We start from the raw sequence: 14,673 nt of genomic DNA, 5'->3' as shown, positions 1-14,673 counted from the left end.
GTCTTTGGCCCGCAGTCAGCCAAATAAATGGTATGTGTGAAATAATTTAATGGCAGAAAACTGTGCACAGGTCATTTTTTTGTATCCTAATGTAATCGGGGACGAAGTAATTTGGTTTTAAGGGAGAGAGAGTGCGGCAGGCCTCCCCCCATCCGAATACATTTCTCTCCCGCCCGATCCGGCCCCTTGCGATGGCACCTAAGCAGCCCTTGTAACCGCGGGCGGGTTCGGGCTTCAATTTTGAACCCCGGAAAAAAGCAGGACTTTTACTGAACAAAAGGAGATTTGGGGCACAGCCCGACTTGGAAAGAGCAGGGCCCCAGGAATCGCTGGCCGGAGGCTTAGTGAGTATTTCTTTTCCAAATGCTGGAAAGGCCTCACTCGGGCCTCCCCCACCCCCGAGGGCCACACACGCCCACCACAATCCGCTTCTCCGGAGGTGGCTCAGGAACGTCGGGTCACCAATGTCCAGCACATTCGCTGGGAAGCAGAGGCCAGCCCGTGGGTTCGAGTCCTGGGTCACCTTCAGGACGCTGCTTGAGGTGTCCTTGGCGGCCTCTCAGCCTCTGCGCGCAGCGGGGACCACGGACTAGGGCGAGGGGACCAAAGGGCCGGGGAGAAAGACCCTTGACCTTGGGCACAAAGCCGTTTGCACAGAAGCAACAAGGCTAAGGGCAGTGACCATGTATCGAGCAATTCCTCTGCTCTTGGCACCCAGTTAAACTCTGCTCCTCATGGGAACTTTGTGTGACTTTGGGCAAGCCATTGTCCCTCACAGCTCCCAGAGGTGAGGTCTTGCTTTGGAACAAAGAGGTGCAGAGGGACGAGGGACCTACTTCTGTTATCCCCCCCCCCGCCCCAGGCCGGGATGGAGATCCAGGGGCATTTCCACACCAGGGAGGTGACGTGAGGCTGTAGGCCTCCTAGAGCCAGGACTGAGATTGTGACAGACCCCTGTGTCACCTTCCCTAGGAGCAAGGTGGGTGAGGGAGGAGACCCCCACAGCCTGGGCCGGCGGAGCCTTCTGACAAACAGGAATTCCAACCTAGAGGTACCACCTCGGCCTCAGTCTCCCTGTGCAGGAAGTGGGGTAATGCCTGCGGGCCCAGAGACTCAGTGGGTGGAAGCATGGGCGACGCTTGTCACCACTCGTGGGCCAAACCAGCTTTTGCTGAGTGTGCCCCATCGGAGCGCCCTTGGTGTGACCCCGGAGAGAGCAGACCCCAGACCCGCGAGGAGAGCAGCTGGTGTTGGTGTGGGAGGTCTGGGGTTGTGGGGGGCCCGGCGCTGAATGCCTCTGCGTGAGGGTTTAGGCTCCAAGTCACCACACAGTTTAACTGGTGAAAGAGCCGAGTTGTTTCTTCCGGCGCCCGCTTGGCGGGGCGAAAGCTGCAAAATGGTTTTCATTTAAACACCCTCCGTTTTGAATTGCTCAGAAACTTCTCGAAAAAGTCTCCTTTTTTGGCTGAAATGCTTTCTGCATTGGGCGTGTGCCCAAACAGTGTTGCCTGGAGGGGGACGGAAATCGTCTCTGGGATGGCTGGTGTTCTAGAAGCTTCCATCCTGCTTTCGGGCTATTGATCACCACCCGGTTTTCAGTTTGTTGTTTTGGTTTAGATTTCTTCCCGCTCCAGGGGGGCAGGGATGCGGGGCAGAGAGACATTCTCAGGCACCAGACATTCTCATCCATCTTCGCCTTTTCTTGGAGGAGAGGGGTGAGGAGAGAAGGCTGGAGCCCGGCCAGGGGACGAGGCGGCTCCCTTGGGGCCACTCGGGTTCCCTGCCACCGCTCCCACCCCCCTGCCCCCACATGTGACTCCTATGTTTGCAACAGCCCTGAACGTCCCGCTAGACCAGCGCTGTAAGCACTGTGAATGAGACGATTCTTTGGTGTGGGGGCCTGTCCTTGTCTTGAAGGAGCCCCGGCCTCTACCCGTTCAACCCCCGTGGCACCTCCCACCCCCAGTCCTGACCATCAAAAATGTCTCCCGGCACTGTCAGGTGTCCCCTGGAGGCAAAATTGCCCTCCGTTGAGAGCTACCGTCCAAACTCAGCTGTAAGGTCATCTTTCCCCAGGCCCCGCCCTGCATCCTGCCTGACAAGACCCCCATCTGCTCCCACGATCATTATTTACCAGTCTCATGGAACGCTTCGGCCTCCAGTCGAATCAGCTTGTCGCTCAAGAGTCAATAAACCCGGCTAACGTGGGAGCTTGTTTGAAAACAGGGACTGAGTGGTATTTGTTGTTGGGTCTGGAATATTCTAGATGCTCAGCAGAGCACATACCCAGCATTGTTGGAAGAATATTGGATGTGTTAAGGGAATGTGTAACTGGGGAGGCAAAAATACAAAGTATGGACTCAACGCCCAAAGGTTGACTGTATGGTCTGTTGTCCATACTGGGCAAAACAGACCTTCCCAAACACCACTGGTGGGAAGCCTTGGGGGCGGGGGGAGTCTGGCCACTTCTGGCATTTTTCTCACTGGCCCAGTGATCCCGCTTCTAGGAATCTGTCCCAAATATGCACTGGCAAAAATAGAAAATCATGTTTGCGTGTGGTTCTTCATCGTGGCATTCTTTTAGTGGCAAAAGATTGGAAACGCGCCAGGGGCCAATCGATAGGATTCCAGGAGAATAAACCACAGGGGAGTCCCCCAGCCAAGTGCTTGGGAGCTGTGGAAAGGAGTGTGAATGATTTCCACGCACTGGATGGAGGGATCCCCGGGTTCTACTGCTAAGTGGGAAAAAGTGAGGTGTGGAGCAGTACTCGCTATGCTTTTTGCTAGAAGAGAGGGAGAAAATATTATACGCATTTTATTATATTTGCAAAAAGCAATGCCGGAAGGATAAGGCAAAAACTGCCTTAAAAAATAAGTTCCGGGCGCCTGGGTGGCTCAGTGGGTTAAGCGTCTGCCTTTGGCTCAAGGCATGATCCCAGGGTCCTGGGATCGAGCCCTGCGTCCGGGCTCCCTGCTCACTGGGGAGCCTGCTTCCCCCTCTGCCCCTCCTGCCTGCTCGTGATATCTCTTTCTCTCAGATAAATAAAATCTTTTGAAAAAATAAAATAAAAAATATGTTCCTCCGGGTGGAGGGAGGGAACGCGAGAGAAAATAGAGTGTGGGGAACAATCCCCATAAAGAGGGTTATGTTTGTTGTGCCGAGATGGAATGGCATCTGACTATTACCAGGTCAAAACAGGCAGGTTGAAGCACCAGGGTGTTCAGCATGATCTCATGCTTGTAAATTTTTTAAAAATGTACATTTGTAATCTTGTAAAGCGTGGGGAGTGGAGCTGGGGAGAGGGGAGTATTTTGTTTTACGTCTCAGCCTTCTCTGGTATTTGAATCTATTCCTGTGACAAGCAGTGACATTACTTGGTTATTAAAATATCCATTTTTAATAAAATCAGATACATAAGGAAGTGCTGAGCTTGGCGGTGTTGCGTGTGTGCGGGATGAGTGCTGCAGGGGATCCCACGTGGACTCAGGTGGTCAGGAGGGCTCCCTGGAGGAGTGGGCAATGAACTGGGCCCTCAGGGACAAACAGTCAAGTCCAGTTCTGCCCCCGATAAAATGGAAATGTGGCAATAGTGGCTGTCCCCCCCCCCCCCCGTCATTCCCACCTCTTGTGCCTTGCCTCAGATGCCTTCCCTTCCTCCCTCTGATCTGATTGGAAAATTCTTGTACGTCCTTCAAAACCCACTTCAAGCATCACCTCCTCTGAGGAGCCTTCCTTGATCATCTCCCCATCACCCGCCAGAGCTGAGTACCCTCCTGCATCCTGGTGTAACCTTTGTCCCCCAGCACTGGGCGTCTTATTTGGGGCCTGTCTCCCTCCGTCTGCTCCATCTCTCCCCAGTACCCGGCACAGCCCCTGGCACACAGCAGGTGCTCAGGGTGCAGAAAGATGCCCTTCTGCACTGGGGGCCTTCTAGAAGGCTGCTCTCAGCAGCCGGCCAGGTGGGTTTGGTGAATAGGACCAGGACTCTGGTGCCAGCTTGATGGTCCAAATCCCTCCTCTACCACTGACTGGGTGCTTGAACTCGTGCCAGAGACCTTGGCCTCCCTGAACCCCCCTCCCTCGTCCCGTGTAAGTTGGGGGGTGATGAGGATGGCAGCCATTGTCTCTATAGGATTGCTGCCGGCAAAGATCGCAGGTGCTAAAGAGCCTGTGAGCGGTGGGCCCGCGGAACTGTGACTCTTACTGCTCTTGGTTATGGGTTCGAAGTCCGCAACCAATATCCGCGGAGGGTTTACCGTGCCCCAGGGCCTGGGCCTGGTGCCGAGGACACTCAGGGGTCTCCTGGGCCTCCCTGGACAGGTCCGTTGTCCCTTATGGCAGCGGGAGCCTGTGCCCTGGCTCCAGGATAGGGGTCCGGCTGCTTTTGTTCACTATTCTATTTCCCGTGGGCACTGCACCTGCCACATCGTAGGTGCTCGGTTAATACGAGTGGAAGGGATGAAGGGAGGTGTGGATTCAAGGGATCTGCTGCTGCTCCCGGGGCTGGGCCATCCATCCATCCATCCGCGAGGGGGACACACCAGGAAGCACTCGTGCCAACTGCCGAGCTACTGCCTGTGTCCCGAGCCTCTGGGCACCGTCACCTCCAGGCGCAGGGCGGGCCCCTGCCGGCCGGCCGCCCACCTGCTGACCCTCGGCCCCTCCGCAGGTGAGTGCCCCAGCCCGGGGCGTGGCGGCGGCGCCAAGAGGAAGAAGAAGCAGCGGCGGAACCGCACCACGTTCAACAGCAGCCAGCTGCAGGCGCTGGAGCGCGTGTTCGAGCGCACGCACTACCCCGACGCCTTCGTGCGGGAGGAGCTGGCCCGGCGCGTCAACCTCAGCGAGGCGCGCGTGCAGGTGAGCTCGGCGCACCTGGGGCGGGGTGGGGGTGGGGATGAAGAGCGCGTGGCCACCTCTCACTCGGGGCTACGGAGCTGCGGGGGGACTCATGGAAGAGCCCGAGCATCTGAGGCCAGGACTGAGGTTCAAATCCAAGCCCTGCCACTTAGCGGTGTGGCCTTGAGCAGGTTACTTAACCTCTCTGTGTTGAAGGTGCCTCCCTGGAAAGTGAGGACCACGTGGGTCTCTTTTATAGGGCTCTTAGGAGAATTAAAGGAGGTAACATATTTGTCAAGGGCTTACGGAGAGCAGTGCCTGGTGTGAAAGGCTGTGATACGGAACAGTCGTGTGCAAGGGCTAAGGGCTGCTCGGTGCCGGCTCGGAGCCCAGTGCTCAGCTCGCCCCTCTCTGGTTACCACCTTGTAACAGCGAAGAGGAGCTCGTGTTCGCCTTCCTGCACGCGTTCCCTCGCCCTTTCTCCGACGCACACTACCGCCCCCCCGCCCCCCGAAGCAGAAAATCCCCATTTTACAGACAAGGAAAGCGAGACCCGGAGAGGGGAAGCTGCCAGCCCAGAGTTGGTGGCAGAGCGGGCACGCACTGCCTCCCAAAGGATGCGGGTCCCCTTTGCCGCCTGCTGCACCCGGTTCAGCACGCCTCCCCCGCCCCCAGGTCTGGTTTCAGAACCGCCGGGCCAAGTTCCGCCGAAACGAGAGGGCCATGCTGGCCAACCGCTCCGCCTCGCTGCTCAAGTCCTACAGCCAGGAGGCCGCCATCGAGCAGCCCGTGGCTCCCCGGCCCACCGCGCTGAGTCCGGATTATCTTTCCTGGACAGCCTCGTCCCCCTACAGGTGAGAGCAGGAGCCCCTTCCGGTCGGGAGGGGGCGGGGCCTCTTGGGGCCCAGATGCCTCTGAGGATCTGCGGGGAGCTGCGAACGGTGCGCAGGCACCCTGAAGCCCGGGTTGGCCTCAGTGTGTGAGTCAGTGTGCGTGTGCGTGTGAGTGTTGCATGAGTGTGAGCACGTGTGCACACGAGTGTTTCCACATCAGTAGGTGCACATGCTCATGAGTGTGCCTGCGTGGGTGTGGGTGTGTAGGGATACGCGTGTGCACGGTTGTGCGTGCACGCCTGTGTGCATGAATGTGTAGAGGCAAGAAGATGAAGCCCGTCCGGAGGGGGCAGGAAGAACCCTTGTCACCCTGAGGACGCTGGAAACCAGGAGGAAGATTTCTGGGCTGGCAGGAGAGCCCCAGGGCCCTGGGTCGACCTCCCTAGCTGGGAGGGCTGAGGGAATGGCCTCCCTAGCCCAGGGGTCCTGGCCGGGGTCCAGTGCCAAGTTCTGGGCAGTGTTGCCCTGGTCAAAGCTGGAAAAAGGAGGCAGGGCAGGAGGGAAGAGGGAAGATGTGCCAGGGAGATATGTTTCTGTACCCACAACTCCAGGGGGCGCCACCTGCCCCTTAGTCTGTGTGAGGCGCTCTGCTGGAGCCCCGGTCTTGGGGGAGGCGAGACCCAGCAGGCCGGCTTGTGGGGTCAGAGTCCTCCTGATGCCTGTGGTGGCCAGCTCTCCCCCCTGTCCTTACCTGGAGCAGGAGAACGAACAGGCACCCTTCTGTACAGGTGTGTGTTCCCGCCACCTGCATCCCGCTGTGTGCCAGGCCCAGCACAGGCACTGGGGGTGGGCAGGACCCAGGCTCTGCTCTCAGGAGCCCCTGATCCAGGGAGGGATGCCCACAAGCGCACAGAGGCTGCTCTGTGTCCTGGTGCCGGCTGTGGGTGTTTCTGACTCCTCCCCGAATCCTGCAGCCCCAGTCATGCCCGGCCCCTGGGGGGAGGGCTTCCCAGGCGAGTCAGGTGAGGAGGGGAGGCTGGGGTCCAGGGCTGGCAGCCAGAAGTGGTCAGCTTGGGGCAGCATGCCAGCCATAGCTACATGTCCTCGTGCCTTCTGTCGCCCCCAGCACGGTGCCGCCCTACAGCCCTGGAGGCTCAGGCCCTGCGACCCCGGGAGTCAACATGGCCAACAGTATTGCCAGCCTCCGTCTCAAGGCCAAGGAGTTCAGCCTGCACCACAGCCAGGTGCCCACGGTGAACTGACGGCCGGCCCCCCAGGACCCCACTGCCTCCCTGGTCGAGCAACGGCAAAGAGGGCAGACATGAAAGTGACCTTCTCCTGTCCGCTCTCTCCAGGACAGGTGGGTTGGGCTCTCCTGGCCCCTCTCTCCAGTCCGGACTCCTGGGCCCAAGAGGCAACTGAGATGCCGGCAGCTCCTTGTCTACAACGTGGGAGACTTTGGCCCATGACCTTCGGGGGGGGTTGGGCCAGAGGCGGAGCAGGAGGCCATGAAAGACTGCATTTATTTTGTGTTTTAAAACCGAAAAGCTTTCGTCTTTAAGAAATAAAAAAATTTTAAGCCCCAAAAAGTTCGAGGGAGGGCGGATAAGGGCAGCAAAGCAATTGAGTGGATGGCCTTCTGGGGGCCTCTCTGGCCTGCAGCAGGCTCAGGGACCGCCCTGGGCCCAGCTCAGACCAGCAGGCGTGGCGGGGCCAGATGCCGTCATGTCTGAGCCTTTTTATGAATGAAGCCGTCCATCATCCAGCAGAGCCCCACGGGTGGGGAGTCGGGGAGGAGGACAGAGGCTTGTCCTGGACCCCATAGCACCTAGGTGTTTAGGAGAAACCCTGCTGTGTGACCCTGGGCAGGATCCCTTCCCTGTCTGGGCAGGGAGTGTCCCCTCTGCCCTACAGTGAGGGGCAGGGTGGGTGACCATGGATTCCTGGGCTGGCCAGACTGGGGGGGGGGCAGATGCTGGAATTAAACGCCTTATCTCTGGGCATGCAGAAGGTATGGGACCTTCCTGGGCATTTGATCGTAGAGGGGCCTACTAGGCAAGTGGCCCAGGAAGTGGGGGTGCAGAGTGGAGGTCACACGCGGCTTCGAAAGACAGAAGAGTGGTCCTAACAGGCAAGGGCACCAGAAGACCTTATCCAAGTCCATCCACCTTTTGAAAATGATAACTGGGAGTGACAGAGGACACATGTACCGACAGCTAATGACATCACTCATAGGGAGTTTGCAGGAAACCGGGGTGAAGGGAGTGGTCTGAAGCCAGCCCCTTCCGCCTGGCCCCCTACGGCCCCTTCTGTGGGACACACTCTCCTGGGAAGTTCAGAGGCATTTCTGTGGATAGTGACCTCAACCAGCCCCCAGCAAGTAGGACAGCACTCTCCGACCCCTAGAGGGCACAAAGATGACCAGCCCCTCCTGGTGATGGCCCTCATTGTGACACAGCGATCACACCCCAATGGAGCCAATCGGGGGGCCCTCTTCTCCCACAGTCTGCCTGCCCATGCTGCAGCAAAGCGCCCCAAAGTGTCAGCCCTCCCCCCGTGGCTTCGTCTCCTAGATCACCTCAAACAGGTCACAGCCTCGTGACAACCCTTGCGTGAGAGACAACCCCCATTTTTGTTTTAGAAGGTACAGTACTTACACCTCTCGGTGAGGTGAGGACCCCTCCCCATTCTCCCCCATTCACCCCGAGATCTTCTTCCCCATACTTCGTCTGGGATTTCACCGTGAATACCGGGTTCTTGGGCACTGAGCTTTGCCCTTTTCCCATGTGCACACGAGCCCCAGACGCTCACCGTGTGACTTCCTCGTGGCTGGCCAATTGGAGAGTGTGGGGCGCCGGTGACGGTGGGGGAGGCAGGGGCTCTGGCTGAAGGCGTGGAGAGGGGGCATTCTCTAACTACGAGAGCCTGAGCAGGGGAGATAACTGTGCCCTGGACGGTGTGTGTGTGTGGGGGGGTTTGGCTTGCTCAGTTTGGCCTCTGCCTTGGCTAAGTGATTTCTGGGCCTCCATTTACCTTTGATTCACTGAATGAATAGGACACACTTGCTGTGTTCCAGGGCCCTGATGAGAGAGCAGAGAACTGATATGGGGTCCCTTGCTGCAGAGGCCACACCAAACACAGGGAGCCCCAAAGCTAGTCTAAGGCATCTGGGCAGTCTTCCTGGAAGAGGTGTCCTGGAAGGATGAAGAGTTGGCCAGACAAAGAGAGTGGGAGAGAAGAGTGTTTCTGGCTAAGGGAACCGTGAAGAATGTTACACAGAAGTGTTTCTGTGTAAAGGCCCTGGGTCAAGCCAAAAGCTGTGTCTTTGGGCCAGCGGGGACAATTCCAGGGCTGGATCTCCCCGTGCAGGATGAAGGTGGAGAGAAGCAGAAGCTGGCTCAGGTGGGGCCGGTGTGGCCAGATCTAGAAGTTTGGATGTTATCCTGGTGGTGGGGAGCCATGGAGGGGATTGGCTCGGTGGAGGGACACCCCCGCCCCCCGGGGTTCTGTGTGGAGGAGTGGCCATAGGGCTAAGAGTGGAGGCAGGGAGGCCCCTGCAGAGGCCAGGACAGATGTCCAGGGAGGAGCGGCAGCACCTGGGCCAGATGGGGATGGAGTGGGCAGGTCTGGGAAGTGTCCCAAACACAGCAGGGGCAGGGGTTAAGGACCGGATGATGGGCTGAGGGAGACGAGGGGGGCCAGGTGGTGGCCAGGATTTGGCTTAGGCACATGGAAGTGCCCGGGACGAAGAAGACCCTGGAACCAGGAACTGCCTGGTAGGGGTGTCGGGAAGATGCTGGCCTGCTCTTCCATGAAGACGAGAGCTGGGGGCCGTCCTGGCCTGAGCAGCCTCCTCCCTCGTGAGGAGCTTACCATTTCCCCCCAACCCAGGAATCCGCACCAGCAGAAGGCCGGTGGCCCATGGGGGACCAGAGCAGTGCCCTCCTGGCAGCCAGGCAGGCAGGCCTCTTTCCTCCCTAGAAGCACTGAGCTGAAAGCAGGCGACAGGCCAGCCCAGGCACCGGCCAGAGCTCCAGTGCTCAGATGGAGGCATGGCGGTCTTTCTATTTCTCATCCAAAAGGAGGGTGCCACGAAGCATCTCCAGGTTGGGGTGGCCCACAGCAGAGACGGGGTCACACTGGGCAGAAGGCTCTGGTTGGGGCCTAGAATGCGGGTCCCAAGAACACCAGCTTCAGACAAAGCTGGCGACCTGTTTCCCACGGAGGCACTGGCCGTGCCATTGGGCCACAAGGATGTCAACGTCACTTCCTCCCAAGCATGCTAGAGAAAACAAACCGGCTTAATCGTTTACACGTGCTGCTCCGGGGCACAGCAGCCCTCCCTGTAACAGGCTGTCGCTAGTGTCCCCCTGATTGCAGAGCTCCATGGGCAGGCCCCTGGGCACCCCGTCCTGGGATAGAATTTTCTATGAGGATAAGGTATCCAAGGTCCCGTCCCAGGCTGGGAGAACTTGGAATCTTTCTCCTTCCGACTCTCTCTGCCCATTTGGCCACGCCCACTTGGGAGAGGACATTGCTTGCCTTTGCTTCTGTTTGTTTGGTTTTTTGTTTGTGCAAAATAAAAGAACTTGATTGGAAGAAAGAGAAAAAAGGCAGCCTGGGCTCTCGCAAAACCCCAAACCTGAGAGATAGAGACCAGTTTTACCTGGGGCAAGGCACTCTGTGAGCCTCAGTGTCCTCCTCTGTAAAATGGGGCTAACAACGGGTAATAAGAACCGAAGCCACTTCCCGGGACTGTGGGCACAGAGTCACCTTCTATAAACGAGCGCTTGGTGTTTACGGTGGAGAGGCACAGAGTGGAGCTGGAGGAAGTCAGAATACTTCCCGTCCTGGGGTGCAAGAGCACGGCTCCTGCCCCGAGAACCCAGCACACACAGTTCAGGGGCCCTTTGGTGCCCACACTCTGCGAGCACCCCAGCAAAATGGCAGGCCCAGCCCCTGCACTTCTGTCACCCACCCCTGGAGGGCGCTGTGGGATTACAGCTGGGCGCAGAGCTGGGCGACCATCCGGGCTCGCTGCCGCGCCTGACCCAGCCTTCTCTCGAAAGACAAAGAAACGAGCAAATCCCAAATCACCAGTAGGGGTCACAGCGTCAACATGGGCACAAGCCTTCCGGAAAATGTCCCAAGGGTCGTGAAAACGTTCACATGCTGTCACCAGTAATTCCATCTCAAAGCCCCACTTCGAGAAGGAATCCAACATTGGGGGGGAACACCAGTATGTGCTGAGCTGTTTAGCAGACATTCATCTATGTAATGTGAAAACTCTGGGAAGCACACAAACCCAAATGTAAATATTATAATTTAAATGCTTATCGCGGCTTGCAATCCGCTCGTCTGCGTATTTTCTGTCCTGTGGCTAATAACCTTATAGAGAAACAGAGCGAGCAGGCCAGTGCAGTGTCTCAACTGCATAAAGAGCTCTTCAAAGACAGAAAATGTGCCTGCTCCCCGCCGTGTCCCCTGTGAGGGAGCGGCCCCCTTCCTGAGCTGTGACTGCACCCTCAGTCCCCCAGGTCCTGAAGATCTGTGGTCATCAGTAACTCTTTTCTGTATTGGAAAGAGTGTGTTAGAGAGCTTCTTAACCCTTAGTTCACACCGCAGAAGCACTGAGCTTCAGAGATGGGGGTCAGGATGGCCACTTGGAGATCAGAAGGTGTTCTCAGAGAAGAGGTGGGGTGCTAGGCAGCATTCTAAAATGGCCTATGATTCTCACCCCGGGGTAGCCCCCTCTCCTCGTGCGAGTGTGGGTGGAAACTCTGACTTGCTTCTCACCAAAACAACGAAAGAAGTTAGCCGATTTAATTAAGGTCCCTAATCAGTTGACTTGACCTGATCGAAAGGGAGACTGATTATCCTGGGTGGGCCTGACCTAAGCAGGTGAGCCCTCTAAAGGAGAGTTAGGTCTTCCCGAAAGAAGGGATTCAGAGCACAGAGATGCTCTCCTGCCTGCCGGCCTTATAGCCCAATAGCCCTGTTGTGAACTGCCTGTGGAGGGGCGGGCCCCAGCCGTGGAGGGCCTCAGTCTTACAACCAACTTCATGGAACTTGGCTCTGCCCAAATCTGAATGAGCTTGACTGGACACTGAGCTCCAGGTGGGGCCTCAGCCCAAAGCCTCTTTGCAGCCTGGTGAGACCCTGAGCAGAGGACCAGTCAGGCTGTGCCCCGACTCCTGCCCTATAGAAACTTTATGATCATGTCCTGCCCTATAGAAACTGTAAGATCATCAGTGGGTGTTGCTTTAAGCTGTTATATTTGTGGCAACTTGTTACACGGCATAGAAAACAAATACAGGTGGAGATGGAGCTTGGCCGTCCACCTTGAGCTTGGCCTTCCTGTGCCCATAACACACCCAACAACCCCAGACCCACTACGCAGGAGAAACGAAGCCTTTGCTCAAATTATTTGCCAAGCCACAGGGAGATCCTCCCGTCTTACCTCCTTCCAGGCCATTCTGCACAAGCTGGCAGATTTCTTGCCTTAAAACCCAGTCTTGATCTCATCCCTCCCCTGTCTAAAGCCTCCTGTGGCTCCCGAGGTCTCTCTCGGCAACATTCCATCACCCAGGCCGGGTGTTTGGGGCTCGACCATCTGGCCCTGCTCTCCCTGTCCAGCCTCAACTCCCCCCCCGCCCCACCTTGCCCCCTGCCCCAGACTCTCCAGATAATCCCTCCAGACAGTCCCTTTTCCCTGCCACACTCCTTCCTCAGGCTGTTCCCCTGTGGCCTTGAACATACATTCCAACAAGGGTTACAATGTTGTGCAAAGTCAAATTCTAGACAGTCAGAAGATAGCTCCGTGTGTCTGGGGGAGTTCTGTGTAGTTTGAAAAAGAATAATTTAATGTTATAATTTTTTATTTGGAAATGAGAGGAAAAACCCTATTATTTTCATAATTCACACTTTAAAAAGTGAAGCTACTCCAAGTCTTCTTGGCAGACACAGATACCGAGGGGAGCAACCTTTGTCCTGTGAGTGGCCACACGGCAGGCCCTCCAAGGACCAGAGGTACAGAAACATGACCTACCTCACAGTCTCTTTTGGAGATATTATACACACACACACACACACACACACACACACACACTGATACATGGTGTATCTGTGTCTATACATGTTAAATACATACAAATATTATATGTATTTAGATGCATATTATATGTATTTAATATACATAGATACATAAATATATTATGCCTATTACATATAATATGCATATACGTAATAAGCATTGTAAAAAAAATCTGGAAAGTAATAAACCATAATGTGAACAGTGATTTTCTCAGGGACGTGGGATTGTGGGTGGTCTCTGGTCTTTGTATATACACTTGTAAATTTCCCGACTTGGATACTAAAACGTGACAAAACTCTTTTAAAAATCCCATCCAAATTGGAACCATGTTTTTGGAGGACAACATATGCCACAAACCTTAAACACGTGCCTTCCACTCAGTAATTCTATTTCTGGATACGTACCTTCAAGAAACGGACACGCACAGAGATTTCTGTTCGCAGATGCCCATGACGGCACTGCTAATGCTGACGCAGCCTGGAGAATTAATTTCTCCAACAGTAAGGGCAGATCAAATAAATGACAAGGTTACCCAGGATGATGGAATACCAGGGAGCTGTTAAAATTCGTGTTATTGACCATAGAGAGCCCCGGGAGGAAGCGCAGAGATCCGTTAAGGAAAATCTCGAGTGATGACAAAAGAGCCAGTCTGACCCGTTGGCTGCAAGCCGGGGAGCCACAGGTGTCACTGTGAGCCGCTGATGCCACCCACAACTGTGACACACCGTCTCCCCAGTGCCGAGAAACCCTTCACAAGCACTTTCTGTCGAGGATCCCACCCCGGAGAAAAGCACTCGTGAGTCCCGATCTCTGTGTTATATGTACACACACGCACACAGAGATAGTCATTTTACACGCCATTCATTCACTTCATAGAGACATCCTAGGAGCCAGGTGCTCTTCCAAGACCTGGGGACATGGGCACAGCAGGAAACAGCAGGGACCCAAACCCCTGACTCCCAGGGGCGCACGGTCTAGGGGAAGAGACCAACAGTGAAGAAGATCAGGAAGAGGCCAGCCTCTTGAGAACACAGCGTCCCTCCGAGGGGGCTGGAAGCCACGCAGGAGAAGCCTCTGGCTCTGGGTGGGGAGTGCACCGTGGGGGCCCAGGGTAGGCTCCGGGATCCGGCTATGACCCAGGCCCCCATGGCCTCGGGCATAAGTGAGTGTCCCGGAGCGCTCGGAGCGTGACCCAGGACGGCCCCTGCATGCTGAGGGTATGAGGGGTATGGAAGGTGTTTATTTTCTTCTTTGAGCTTTTCTGGAGTTTCTGAACCTACGACATTGACCCTTCCTCATACATATAATTAACAGCTAAAAAAAAAAACCCAAAAAACAAAAAACCCATCCCCTTTTCAGGTTCCAATTCAAAGGATACCTCTCCTGGGAAGCCTGGCTGGATTCCACCTGCCGGACAGACACCCCCCCTTCTGTGACTGCCCGAGGCCCAGCCCACTTAGAACTAGAAGGGGTTGGTCTATGTGCCCTGGCCAGCCTGGAAGCCCATTCCCGAGGGCAGTGGCCTCCTAGGGACACACACACACACACAGAGGCTTCTGTGGGTCCCGTGGGAATTGGGCTCTGCTTCTGCAGGGGTCGCCAGATCCTGTCCCTGCCTCCAGGATGGTGAAATCAGGCTTCCTTGCCCTCTCAACACTTGCCTGTGACTCTAGGTCTCTCTCACACCAGGAATCCACTGGACCAGGGAGCCCCAGGAGTTCCTGGCAGGGGACCTCATGGGACAGAGACCACCAGCCATCACCTGTCCTGGGCTTCCTGCAAAGCCCTCGCCCACAGCCCACCCTTCACCCCCCCATCCCAAGCTTGGGTCAGGAGGGTGGAGTAGCTCCAGAGAGCAGGCCCAAGTCAGGTCGGGTGGTGGCAGGCACGGGGACCAGGGCAGGACAGCT

General features: G+C 56.4%; 1 protein-coding gene across 1 annotated transcript in view; it reads left to right on the top strand.

Moving 5' to 3' along the window:
- Window positions 1–11,289, top strand: part of PRRX2 (paired related homeobox 2) — a 49,676-nt gene extending 38,387 nt beyond the window's left edge. The window contains exons 2-4 of the mRNA XM_045771260.2: window positions 4,671–4,858; window positions 5,513–5,691; window positions 6,797–11,289. Coding sequence (XP_045627216.1) covers window positions 4,671–4,858; window positions 5,513–5,691; window positions 6,797–6,932 — 503 coding nt within the window. The 3' untranslated portion in view covers window positions 6,933–11,289. The remainder of the gene's footprint in view (window positions 1–4,670; window positions 4,859–5,512; window positions 5,692–6,796) is intronic.
- Window positions 11,290–14,673: the final 3,384 nt, after the last annotated feature.

This window comes from Ursus americanus, chromosome 18 (assembly GCF_024610735.1).
Source record: "Ursus americanus isolate L20-20 chromosome 18, mUrsAme1.1.p, whole genome shotgun sequence".
Taxonomy (NCBI): Eukaryota; Metazoa; Chordata; class Mammalia; order Carnivora; family Ursidae; genus Ursus; species Ursus americanus.
This window is presented reverse-complemented; position numbering and strand designations above follow the sequence as displayed.